Source organism: Narcine bancroftii, chromosome 4, assembly GCF_036971445.1.
Source record: "Narcine bancroftii isolate sNarBan1 chromosome 4, sNarBan1.hap1, whole genome shotgun sequence".
NCBI classification, from domain to species: Eukaryota; Metazoa; Chordata; class Chondrichthyes; order Torpediniformes; family Narcinidae; genus Narcine; species Narcine bancroftii.
Genome location: NC_091472.1, coordinates 16,621,550 through 16,634,804, shown reverse-complemented (window position 1 = coordinate 16,634,804; position 13,255 = coordinate 16,621,550). Strand labels below are relative to the sequence as shown.

Below are 13,255 nucleotides of genomic sequence, written 5' to 3'. Positions count from 1 at the left end.
CACTCCTCCAAGTTCACTAGTATCAGGCAATTCTTATCCTGTGCACAGAATTTAACATTTATGAATTTTCACCAGGCTCTGGTGCTGAAAGGAAAATGGTACTGATCAGGAAGGTTCTTGTTGGTTTCAGAGAGAGATATTTGTTGCTCATTGGACAATTTCCTCCGATCAGTACTTCAGTGTCTAGCTGAAGAAACTTACCCCATTGTGGGTTTTCCAAATGATAATGTCTTCTTCCAGGTCACCACAAAGTTTCTTTGGTTTCTCATATTTCAGGAGAAACACTCTAGCCAGCCATTTCCTCTTGTAAGGACTACAAGGGGTTTGAACAGGCTGAACTCAGAATTCACAACCCAACTTTAAAATGGGGTTTTCAACAAGCCTGCTAGCTTGCCATGTTGCAGCCTCCCAAAACAATCGTCGAACTGAATTCTCTCCCTCTCTCTTTCTGTTTGCAAAATCACACGACCCCTCTTAGAACAGCAAACTGCAGCCAGACAGATAGCTTGCACTAGAATCAGTTTCTACCTGGGCATCTGTTGCTTTAAAGAGAATAGTCCATTTACTCCACAATTAACACCTACTTGTGAAGTCTCCACAGGCATTCTTCAAAGTTTCTGTAAAGTCACTGTGGACATGAAGTCTCTACTTATGCATAGCTCTTGCATTTCAAATGAGATGTCTTTTGTGAAGTGTTAGTCTGTTTGTGAAGTGACCCACACACTAAGTCCCCACAATCTATCTCTTCTAAAGACATATTTATATTTATAATCTACCCTGTAACACTATATTGACACAATTTACATATGAGATACATTTGAAAAATTGTGTTACTAACTGACCCTGCAGAGAATTACATGGTTGGAATATGAGATTCCTTCAGATGACTATGAGGAGAACTTGCTAGTGAGTGAATCAGCCAGAACTTGATCATGCTCTCCTTGGTCTTCCAAGACTAGCACTGTAAAGCGCAATTCATACTTCAAATTTAAAAAAATGTTGGGACTAATTCAAATAAAAGTGAAAAGTGTTTTCTTTGAAAATCATACAGCTTCTTCTTTTTAAATTTAGTGCCGTCGACACTGGGGATCAGAATGCCTTGGCGTGGTTCTTGCAACCCCTAATGGTTGCTTTAACAAAGCTGAATACACATGCTTACTTACCTTTACTGAAAGCAGACAAGAGCTTACAGCTATTGCTTAAGCTGTTGGAGATGTCTGTACCAAAGCACAACACTACAACATCAGAAGGTTAGTTTACATCTTAAAGTCTACCATAAATATCTGCAGATGTGGCAAGGCTCTGAAGATTAAAAGTAATGTTTACCTTGTTAGTTTTCTCCCCCCACCTGCCCCTCTCTCTCATCTACCATTCATCCAAGTGACAGGGGTTGACAGAAAACAACTTTTTGGCTGGTTTAATTTTTCACCTGCTTTTCCCTGCACCCAGAGATGGATTTAGAACACTTCTGCAATTATTCCAGTTAACATCAGAAAGATTGAACCCAGTTAATATGGCCCATCTGTTCAGCTAACCTGAGCTGGAATGGTTGAAATGACATTTCAGAATTGTTTTCCAGGAGGGACAAAAGTGGAGGCAGGTCAGGGATAACCAATTTGGGGTGGTGTCGCATCAATCACAGATGGAATTTACCAAGATCGTAAAGAATGTTGAAGCACCAAACTCTTAACATCCTGCAAGGAAGCATATACTGAACGTTGCCTCTGCTCTGTCTTATCCCCAAGATGTTTTCAGAAGCTGACTGGGGAAAATGCAGGGGAAAAGGGACTTGCTTGTGAGGTGGCATCTCTTCAGAAGCTAGTTAACTTGTTTCCAAGCATGTGACATTTCTTCGACTATTACCCCAGAGCTGATGCTTCTTATGGGACCTGGCTGTGCAATTTAATTTCTCTAGTTATGTTAAAATTATTAAGTAGCTGTCTACTTCTTAGATACACAAATGAGTGGACAGGAGGTAATATAATTATCACAATGTATTTAACTTGTATTGTATATTTGTCTGAAACCAGATTTCAATCTTTTTTTCTTTCATGTTTAATCAGTCAAAAATACGAATGAAGCAAGGAAAAATAATCATAATGGTTTCTATTTTAAGGAGGTTTACTTGGTGGTTTCTATATTTGATCTGTTGGCGGTTAAGTTATGGATGGACTCATTAGCTGTTTCCTGCACTAAAAAAGATGACGCTATTTAAAGATACTGCACTGTCATTTATATTTATTTTACCGCAAGAGTTCAAATGTCATAGAAGGTTACCAGACACAGGGAGATTGCTTCCTTTATATTCCTTGGCTGTGTGAATTGCAAAAAATTTGTATGAAGTGCAGCTGTGAGTATTTATCTGTCAACTGCGCTGCTGGGTGAATGTGCCTATTTAGATTTGATAAAACTTTGCATAAAATAGACTTGGAAATGTGCTGCTTCAGTTTTGTCAATACAGCTAAATGAATCCTTCATGATTATTAAATGACAGTACATTGTCTGATTTATTTGGGGGATCTAAATTCTCTTTCAATCCAGTTTTTTCCCTTGCTCATTGCCTCCCATATGTCTCCTTGCAGCTGTTCTTTTCCACACCCCAATAACTTTGTGATGCACTACTGAGAATCCAGTTGCTTTCTCTTTCCTATCAATGTTTTTTGGGGATATGGGAAGCTCATTGTGAAATCCAATCAAAATTGCACACAATAAAATAGACAGCATTTCAGTGTAATAACTTCACATGAAACATGAATACGTTCTCTCCAGATTAATTTAAAAAAAAATCATTTTTTACATACATTCATAGTCTTTAAATTTTTATACATTTCATTATCTATATATATATCTATCTATAGATATGTGTGTGTGTGTATATATATATCTATCTATAGATAGATATATATATAAAAATAAAATATTTGCAAATGAAAAACAAACAAAAAAATTCTCCCCTTTTCCCCCTCCCTCCCCACCCACCAATACTAGAATATAACTGCGTACTGTCAGAGATCTAGTTTCTTTCTTAATTTTTTTTCTGGGATATTACATCTTTACATACATTGAAGGGTCAAGTTTTTAAACAATTGGACCCCATATTTAGTCTAAGCATGGATGCCATATCTTAATAAAGGTGTCACATTTATTTTTTAAGTTCTACGTAATTTTCTCTGTCGGTATATAACTATGCATCTTCCTGGCCCATCAAGCAATAGGTAGGGGAGGGTCAGACTTCCAGGTGATTGCTATACACTTCTTGGCCGCAACCAGGGCCACCTTAGCAAAACAAATTTGAAATTTAGTCAGTTTATTGCTTACATCCATAAGGTTGCCAAGAAGGTATACCTCTGGGTCGTGTGTGAAGGTCACTCCTGTTATTCTGTTATTCCGCGATATCATACCAGAATGATCTTACCTTCACACACAACCATGTGGAATGTATGAAGGCTCCAGTTTCAATGCCAAACCTAAAGCACATTTCAAATATTTCAGATTTTGGTTGATGTAGTTTTTGTGGCATAAGATATAATTGATGTAGAAAATTATATTGTCATACTGTCCAAACACCAGTCAGACCAGCATTCCTCTGGTATTGCAACATCTAGATCAGACTCCCACCTCTCCCTCGACCTTTGGAGGCCTGGCTTAACACTTTAGCCTTGGAGAGCAGAATACATCCTGGTTATTAATTTGGGTTAATCTCCCTCTACTTCATTGTTTGCAAGCAGGTCCATTGTGTGGCCCCATCTCTCTCGCAGAAAGGTCCTCAACTGAAGAAAACATAAGAAGGTTCCATTTAACAGATTATATTTCTGTTTTAGTTGCTCGAAGGACATAAGTAGCTCTTCTTCATAGCAATCTTCAATACGTTTAATTCTTTTCTCATGCCAGGTATTTAAAATTCTATTGCCCAAATTCATGGCCAATAGTTCGTTCTTATGCAATGGTTCTTTTGGTGATATCCCTACTTTTTTTTTCCAATACTTTCATTAACCTACACCAAATTTTAATCATATGTATTAGGATAGGGTTATCTGATTTTTTTTGTTATTAATTTGATATTCCATTTATAAATGAAATCCTTTGCTGTACCCTCTCTCATTGTATGTAGTCCAATTTGGATCCATGAAGGAGAGCTCTCTCCTTTGAAAAAGAATGAGAGGAACCTTGCCTCGGCTGCTAAATGATATTTTTAAAAATCTGATAATCTTAACCCTCCCAACCTATATTCCCACATCAATTTTTCCATGGCGATCCTAGGCATTTTGTTATTTCATAGAAATTTTCTTATTAGGACCATTATCTTAAAGAAATTCTTAAGCAAAGAAATTGTCAATGATTGGAGGAGGGATTTCAGTCTTGGCATCACTTTCATTTTCACACAATTAACCCTTCCAATTAATGTTATAGGCAGATCTTTCCATCTTTGTAAATCCTGCTCTATCTTTCAAAGCAGGGGGAGATAATTAAGTTTATATACATTTTGTAGGTTATCGACCACCATCATTCCTAAATATTTAATTCCATCTAGTTTCCATTTGAATCCGCTTCCGTTTTGATACCTCTCATAATCAAAATTTACTTATGGGATAATTTTGCTTTTTTTCCAAATTTATTTTATAACCTGATACTTTTCCTTATTTTTCCAGCATAGTGTGTAGTTTGGCCATAGACTCAGTTGGGTCTGATAAGTACATCATCTACGAATAAATTAATTTTATGCTCTTCCTGGCCAACTCTTAATCTCTTTATATCTGGATCTCTTCTTATCATTTCTGCTAATGGTTCATTTGCCAAGACAAAGACCACTTTTAGTAATTGGTTATAATTTTAGCTTGTGGTTTCTGATAAAGAGTTTTTATCCAATTAATAAATGTTTGGCACATTTCAAACTTTTCTAGTCCTTTGAATAGGAAAGGCCAATGTAGTCGATCAAAATCCTTTTCTGCATCTAATGATATCATTATGCTTGGATTTTCTTAAAGTGTTAGCCAAATGAATTATATTAAGTAGTCTGCTCAAGTTATTTGCAGAGTGTCTTTTTTTAACGAAGCCCACCTGGTCCAAATTTATCTATTTAAGTAGGTATTCCCCATGTCTATTGGCTAGTGCTTTTGCAAAATTTTGTAATCTGCATTTAACAAGGAGATAGGTCTGCATGAAGATAGTTTTAGCGGATTCTAGTTTTTTTTTAGGGGGAATACCGTAATAATAGCTGCTGAGAAGGATTCTGGAAGAGTTTTGGTTTCAACTGCCAAGTTCAATACCTCCATAATAAGAGGCATTCAAGAGGTCTTTTAATTGTCTATAAGACTCAGGTGGGAAACCATCCTCTCCTGGTGACTTATTTGCCTGTAATGTATTCAGGGCTATTTTGATCTCTAATGAAGGGGGTAGCTAATTCCTTCTGATCTCTATCCTCCGGTTTTGACAGCTCAATTGCTGAGAGAAAGTAATCTATTTCAATAGAATCCATAGCAAATCTGATTCGTATAGCTTTGTGTAATATAGTTAAAAGTATCATTGATTTCCTTTTGGTTATATGTTAATTTGTCAGGCTCTGTTTGAATTGCATTTATCATCCTTGATGTCTCTTCTGCCTTTAGTTGCCATGACAAAACTTTGTGCTCTATCTCCCAATTCATAATATTTCTGCTTTAACTTTTTTTCTATTCTATGTTTGTATTGTATTATATTTCAATTTTTTATGTACCTAAGTTTTTATATTTTTCTTTCCAAACCCGTTCTCTGGTATTCTTTTTCTATTTTTGTTATTTCTTTCTCTAGGCCATTGACCTCTGCCATGTATTCCTTTTTTTGTATATGAAATTATTTGGCACTCAGATAAGCTTTTAATGTATCCCATATTAGTATACTATCATTGGTGGAGGGTCTATTTGTTTCACAAAACAATTCTATTTGTTCTCTGATTTAAATTATAGAAATCTATCCTTTTCAACAGTGAAGGATTAAGACACCATCTGTAGACACTCTTTTGCCTCTCAGGCATAATTATCATTAAAGTCAGAGATGCGTGGTCAGAAAGCAGTCTGGTGAAATATTCCATTTCAACCACTCTGTTTTTCAATTGTGTAGACATTTAAAAACAGGTTTATTCTTGCATCAGAGTCATGAACATTTGAGTAGAATGAATAATCTCTTGTCATGGGGTGTAACAGTCTCAAGGACTGGGTCCAAGCAAAAATTAAAATCTCCTCCAATAAGTAAATTTTGTTTACTCTCCATTGTTTTGAAGGTATTTTGTATAAAGGATTCATCCTCAAAATTTGGAGCATATATGTTCATGAGCATCCAGAATTCTGCATATATCCCACAATGTGCCATTATAAATCTTCCTGCCAGGTCAATGGATATGCCTTCGATCAACACCAGTATATTTTTATTTATTAAAATTGCTACCCCCTCACTTTGGAATTAAAAGAGGAGGATATGACTTGTCCCACCCAATCCCTTTTTAACTTATTATGTTCCGATTTTGTAAGGTGTGTTTTCTGTAGAAAAACTATATTTACCTTTAGTTTTTGTGTGCCAAAACTCTCTTCCTTTTTATGGATCTGTTTATCTCGTTAATGTTGTAACTGATAAATTTTACCATTCTATTCATACTTATTTTGTAGATATTCAGCTCTATCTTTAGACCCTTTTGCTTATTTATACAATAAAGTGATTTTCCCTTGTTAACAAGCATTGCCCCTGCTCCAATGGTGATGTAATCCAGAAACCCCGGAACCCACAAAAAAAATCCACAGTACTCTCCGAGGAAGAATTTCGCCCTTTAATTTCAGCGCCATTTTTGAAAAAATTCCCCTTCTCCAGCACCATTAACCCCCTCAAGAAGGAGCATCCAACCTGCTAATATCCCACCAAGCATTTATTCTTTTTTTCTGTATATTTATAAATTTTTAACCACTATAATAATTACATTCAATTGTAAATTATTTCAAAAGAAGTTATACATGTGGTGTGTATATATATATATATATATATATATATATATATAGTCCCATCTCCCCCCACCCTCCCAACCCCCTGAAGAAAGAAAGAAAAAGAAAAGAAAAGCCAGAGAATGCCAATAAAATAAAACACTTACACAATAAAGTCTATTGGAGGTTACCAAGAAGTGAGGTCTTCAGAGAATCAATCACACATGCAGACCAAAATTTTGTATATGGGCTCCATATTTTCAAAAAAACATTAAATTTATCTCGCAGATTATAAGTAATCTTCTCTCATGGTATACAACTACGAAGTTCTGCATGCTATCTTTCAATGCCTAAATCTATTTCTGACTTCCATGATATTGCTATACATTTCCTAGAAACTGTTAAAGCAATTAACACAAATTCAATTTGATAAATATTTAATTTTAATTTTGGTGTTATAGCCTTAAGATTACTTAAAAAAAAAACATTGGGCCCTAACCAAAATTGTCTAACCTTAGGGCATTACCAAGTTGAATGAAAAAAAAGTTCAAACCTCAGATCTACATCTAAACCATACATTTTATATGGCAGGATTTCATCTATTTAATTTTTGTGGAGCCAAATATAATTGATGTAAAAAATTATTGAACTAACCTATATCTTATATTTATAAGTTTAGTCATTATTATCCTTACACAGCTTTGTCCAATCCTTTTCACTTATTTGAATATTTCATTCTATTTCCCATCTTAATCTAGATTTATGCACCCCAATTTTGGGGGCCTTAATTTGAAGTATATTATACATTACCTGTACTGAAATAAATTTATTTAGAGTAGTATTATAAATCAGTAATACTAATTCAGATTGATTAGGTAACGTCAAAGAAGGACCTATTTTGGCAGATAAGAAAGCTTTAACTTGATAATACAAAATAAAATATTTCCAGCCACATGACATTTTTCCCTAATTCTTTTAAATGTTATAAATCTCCCATCCTTAATACCCTTTCATCTCCAAATCCTCAAAAATTAGTTATCCACTGAAAAAGAAATAAGCCTATTTTGACATAGAGGCATTTTTCTAGATGTTAAACCTTTCATACCAATTTCATTATCAATATTATTCCACAACTCAATCAAATGTTTCAAAATAAATAACAATTTAGAAATCCATTTATAAATAAAATCTTGGGGATCCATATCCCCTATTTCATTAAATTCAACAGAGGCCCAAGCTGGATTACTATCTAAATCAAACAATAAAATCACAATAAATCACAATTGAACTGCTTTATAATAATTTTTAAATGAGGAAGACATAAACCCCCTAACTCATACTTGCAAGTCAATTTTTCCAAAGAGACCTGTGGCATTTTGTCTTTCCATAAACATTTTCTAACTGCTGTATTTAAATCCTTAAATAATTTTGAAGGAATTGGAATGGGAATTGATTGAAAAAAAAATGGAATTATAGGAAAAGCCTTCATTTGAACACAATTCACTCTACCAATTAAAATAATAGGTAAATTATTCCACTTTTTAAAATTGGCAGCAATTTTATTAAGCAAAGGTAGATAATTCATTTTATATAAATTTTTAAAATCATCAATTCTAATAGCTAAATATTTAATACCAATGTCTGGCCACCAAAATGTTGTGACTATTTTACAATCTGTATAATCACCCACAGTTTAGGACATAATCTTGCTTTTTTTCCCCAATTAACTTTATAACCGGAGACTTTCCCATATTCTTTCAATCTAATCTGTAATTGCAATAAAGGATTTTTAGTATCAGTGAAATAAACCAAAACATCATAAGTAAATAAATTAATTTTATATTCTTCTTGATTCACTTTAATTCCCTTAATCTTAAAATCTTGTCCAATAAGTTCAGCTAAAGGTTCAATTTCTAAAATAAATAAAGCCGGTGACAAAGGAGAACTTTGTCGACTTGACCTAGTTAATGGAAAGGAAGCAGAAATTTGTTCGTTAATAATAACTTTTGCCAAAGGATTTTTATACAAGGCCTTCACCCAATTTCTAAACATAGAACCAATACTAAACTTCTCCAATACTTTAAACAAAAAGTTCCATTCTAATTTATCAAAAACCTTTTCCACATCCAAAGTTACTGCAATACTACGATCTCCTCTTATCTGAATTATATCAATTAAGCTAACTAATCTCGCAAAATTATCTGCAGAATTCAGTTTTTTAATAAAACCTGTTTGGTCCATATAGATTAAATCAGGCAGAAATTTATACAATCTATTTGCTAACAATTTTGCAATAAGTTTATAATCTACAGTCAATAAAGACATCAATTGATAAAATGCAGGAATTAACATGTCTTTAACTTTCTTTGATGTTACTCTCTGTTGGGCTCACCGTATACCTTTCAATGTTACTGTTAATAACTGATAAAAAGACATTTCAAAAATATAACTATAATTTCACTTTTTTGGAATATTTTATTTAAAGTTTTATCCATACATGTAATTATAACAAAGTACAAAATATGATAATCAAATATTAACATCAAATCCATTATACATAATGGTATAAACCCCCAAGCCACCCATCCTCCTCCCCCTAATGGCAAATCCCCAAGTAAAGAAATCGGTAAAAAGAAAGAAACAAGAAAGGAAGTAGAAAGAAAATGAAGTAAGAAGACAGACCTGATTGCCAAGAAGATGCTGCCCACCACAAGATTTTAACCATTTACCTTTTTAATTCTTCCAAGGTGGTTAACAAAATTCTTGAAGTTTTAGGAAAATATCTATAAATTTATACCCACAGTTTGTAAATATGGGCACCAGATTTTCAAAAATTCATCATTTCTTAAATTATAAGTAATGCCAAGTGGAGCGCAATTATGCATTTCTGCATTCCAGCACTCCATACCTAGACGAGAGTCCTATTTCCAAGTTACCGCTATACATTTTCTTGCTAATGCTAATGCAATCTTTAAATTCTTTTTGAAATATAGTTCATTTCAATTTTGGTCTTATCCCTACAATATTACCTAGTAAAAATAACATTGGATTTTGTGGAAATTTAATTCCTGTAACCTGTTCTAAAAACGTTCCCAAGTTTATCCAAAAAGATCTCAATTTAGGGAAGGACCAAGTCGAATGTAAAAATGTACTGATTTCCTGGCCACATCTAAAACATTGATTTGATAAATCTGGCTTCAATCTACTTGATATCTGTGTCATAAGATATAATTGATGTAAAAAATTATATTGAACTAATCTATGCGTCACATTGTATTTGTCATATTAACTTGACATAGCTCTGATCAGTTTTGTTCCTCAATATTGATAAATCCACCTCCCATCTCTGTCTAGACTGATAGATCCCCTGAGTTCTCTTTCACAATTGAGTGTACATGGATGAAGTAAATTTCTTTATATATCTATTATGAATCAGCATCTCCACATCACTACATTTCAGTAATGACATTATTGGACCCAATTTATCTCTTAAATATGCTTAGTTGATAATAACAGAAAACTATTATTTTGTATCTCATACCGGTACTTAATTTTTAATTGCTTGAATGACATTAATTTCCCTCCTTCATAGCAATTTTCTATATATCTAATTCCTTTACAAAACCAAATATTTAAAAATTGATTATCCATTGTAAATGGAATAAATCTATTTTAAGTCAAAGGCATTTTAGATAACATGTCCTCCCTCATTCCAATTTCAGTATCTTTTTCCAAGTATTAATCAAATGTTTCAACAAAGGGGTTTCCTTCTCAACTGATATTAATTTATGTTCCCATTTATACATAAAAATCTTCTGGTATTATCTCTTATTTTATCAATTTCTATCTTAATCCATTTCTCACCCTCTTCAAAAAATGAAGCAAGAAACCTTGTTTGAGCTGCCTTGTAATAATTATTAACATTTGGAAGCTGTAGGCCTCCTGACTCAAATTTTCATGTTAATTTAGCCAAAGAAACGCATGACATCTTAGCTTTCCAAAGAACTTATCTTGCATATTTATTTAATTATTGAAAAATCTTCTGTGGTAACAATATAGGAAATGTTTGACAGAGACACTGTATTCTAGGAAATATTTTCATTTTAACATGATTAACTCTACCCATTAATGTTTTTGGCAATACCATCCACTTATTCAGATCTCCAATTTTCTTACGTAAAGGTGAATAATACAATTTATATCGATTATTTTAGTTATTATCTACCTGTATCCCTAAACATTGTATTCTATTCGCCAGCCATTTAAATTGGGTATCTCTTTGGCACTGAGTATAGTTCCCTCTAATAAAGGAATAATTTCACTTTTGTCCCAATTTATTTTATAGCTCAACACTTTCCCATATTCTTCTAATCTTAAATATAATTTATGTAGCCAACCTTCTGGCTCTGTCAAATAGATCAAAACATCATCAACAAATAAATTAATCTTATATTCTTCTTAATTAACTTTAAATCCCTTAATATCAGGATCAGATCGTATCAATTCTTCAAGCGGTTCTATCGCTAGAATAAATAAAGCTGGTGATAATGGATATCCTTGTCTATCAAATCTAGTTAATAGAAATGGTGCAGAAACTGGCCCTTTTGTTACAACTTTAGCTTTAGGTCCATTATATAGAGCTCTGATCCAATTTGCAAATATCTGTCCCAGCCCAAATCTTTACAACACCTAAAATAAAAAATCCCATTCTAATCTGTCAAATGTTTTTTCTGTGTCTTAAGCCACTGCTACACTTAAAACCCCTCTCTTGTGTCAAATATATTATACTAAGAAGTCTAGTTATGTTATCCACAGACTGCCTCTTTTTTACAAACCCTATCTGATCCCTATTTTTTAGCTTGGTAAAAAAAAATATCATCAGCGTATTCGGTAAAAAAAAATTTGCAATTATCTTATATTCTGCATTTAACAATGAGATAGGCCTATATGACAATGGTTTTAAAGGATCTTTTTTTTGGTATTACTGTTATTATCATTGTAGAGAAAGATTTCAGGAGACTGTGTTTCTACTGCCTGACCTAATACCTTCATAAAAGGAGGAAACCATCTTCTTCTGGAGCTTTATTGCTTTGTAATGAGCTCAATACCTCTGCTAGGATAAAGGGGCAGTCATTTCTACTTTTTCTTCCTAACTTAACCTTGGTAACGTTATTTGTAACAAAAAAAACCCTATTTTATTATCATCTCTTTGTGACTCTGATTGATATAATTTAAAATAAAATTGCTTAAAAGCTTCATTAATTGAGGTTTGTAAGTAGTTACATTCAAATCCATCTTAATTGCATTAATCGTTCTTGTTCTGCTTTCAATTGCCAAGAAAGGACCTTGTGGACTCACTCATCTAGCTCATAGTATCTCTGTTTAGTTCTCATTATTGCTTTCTCTGTTCTGTATGTTTGTAATATATTGAATATTCTCATTGATAAGCTATCTATATTTATCCTCAGAAGTTTGCCTTTGCAAATCTTTTTCTAAATATATTTTCTCTTTCTCCAGTTGTTCTATTTCTTTTATGCAATTCTTATTAATTTTAGAAGTATACCTTATAATTTGTCCTCTATGTATGCTTTCATCACATCCCATAAAATACATTTATTATTAACCAAATTAGAATTGGCCTCGAAAGTTATTTGAATTTGTCTTCTGACAAAATCACAGAAATCTGTTTTTTCTAAATAACGTTGAATTAAATATCCATCAATAAACTGATTCTTCTTTATCTGACATTGTAACTATCATTAACAAAGGGAAATTATCCAATAAGATTCTTGCTTTATAATTAACATGGTTAATTCTACCTTGGAGACATGCTGATATTAAAAATAAGTCTATCCTCGAATAAGAACCATACCTATTTGAATAAAACAAGGAATCTCTCTGGGTGGATTCTTCTCCATGCAATTCAAGTCTTTCATTCATGCTAAGGTTGTTTTCACTGCCTTTGCCCTTGTTATTACTCTAGTTGATCTATCTAAGACTGGATCTAAACAAAAATTGAAATTCCCACCTATTATTATATTATCATATGCTTCTACCATTCTTATCCATTTTTAAAATCATCTACAGTTCACTTTATTCTTGATCTTTCATTTTCTTCTTTCTGATAAATATTTGGGTCTCATTTACTGATTTTGTAGAAATTGTTCCACTTCTTTTGCAGATTTACATAATCTGCTATATTGATCCTGAGTGTCGCTGGGTATGGCATCATGCATTTTATATTCTGTGTTTTTAATTGTCTTTTAACATTGTCAAATTATTTTCTTTGTTTTACCAAAGTAGAACTTAGA

The 13,255-nt window shown here is 33.0% G+C and overlaps 1 protein-coding gene across 7 annotated transcripts in view; it reads left to right on the top strand.

Moving 5' to 3' along the window:
- LOC138760353 (probable methyltransferase TARBP1) overlaps window positions 1-13,255 on the top strand; it is a 276,950-nt gene that overhangs the window by 42,312 nt on the left and 221,383 nt on the right. For all 7 annotated transcript variants that reach the window (XR_011355556.1, XM_069930829.1, XM_069930827.1 and 4 more), the window contains exon 12: window positions 1,072-1,250. Coding sequence is in view for 6 of the 7 variants with exons in the window: in XM_069930829.1 (XP_069786930.1) it covers window positions 1,072-1,250 (179 nt within the window). In the remaining variant the exon portion in view is untranslated. The remainder of the gene's footprint in view (window positions 1-1,071; window positions 1,251-13,255) is intronic.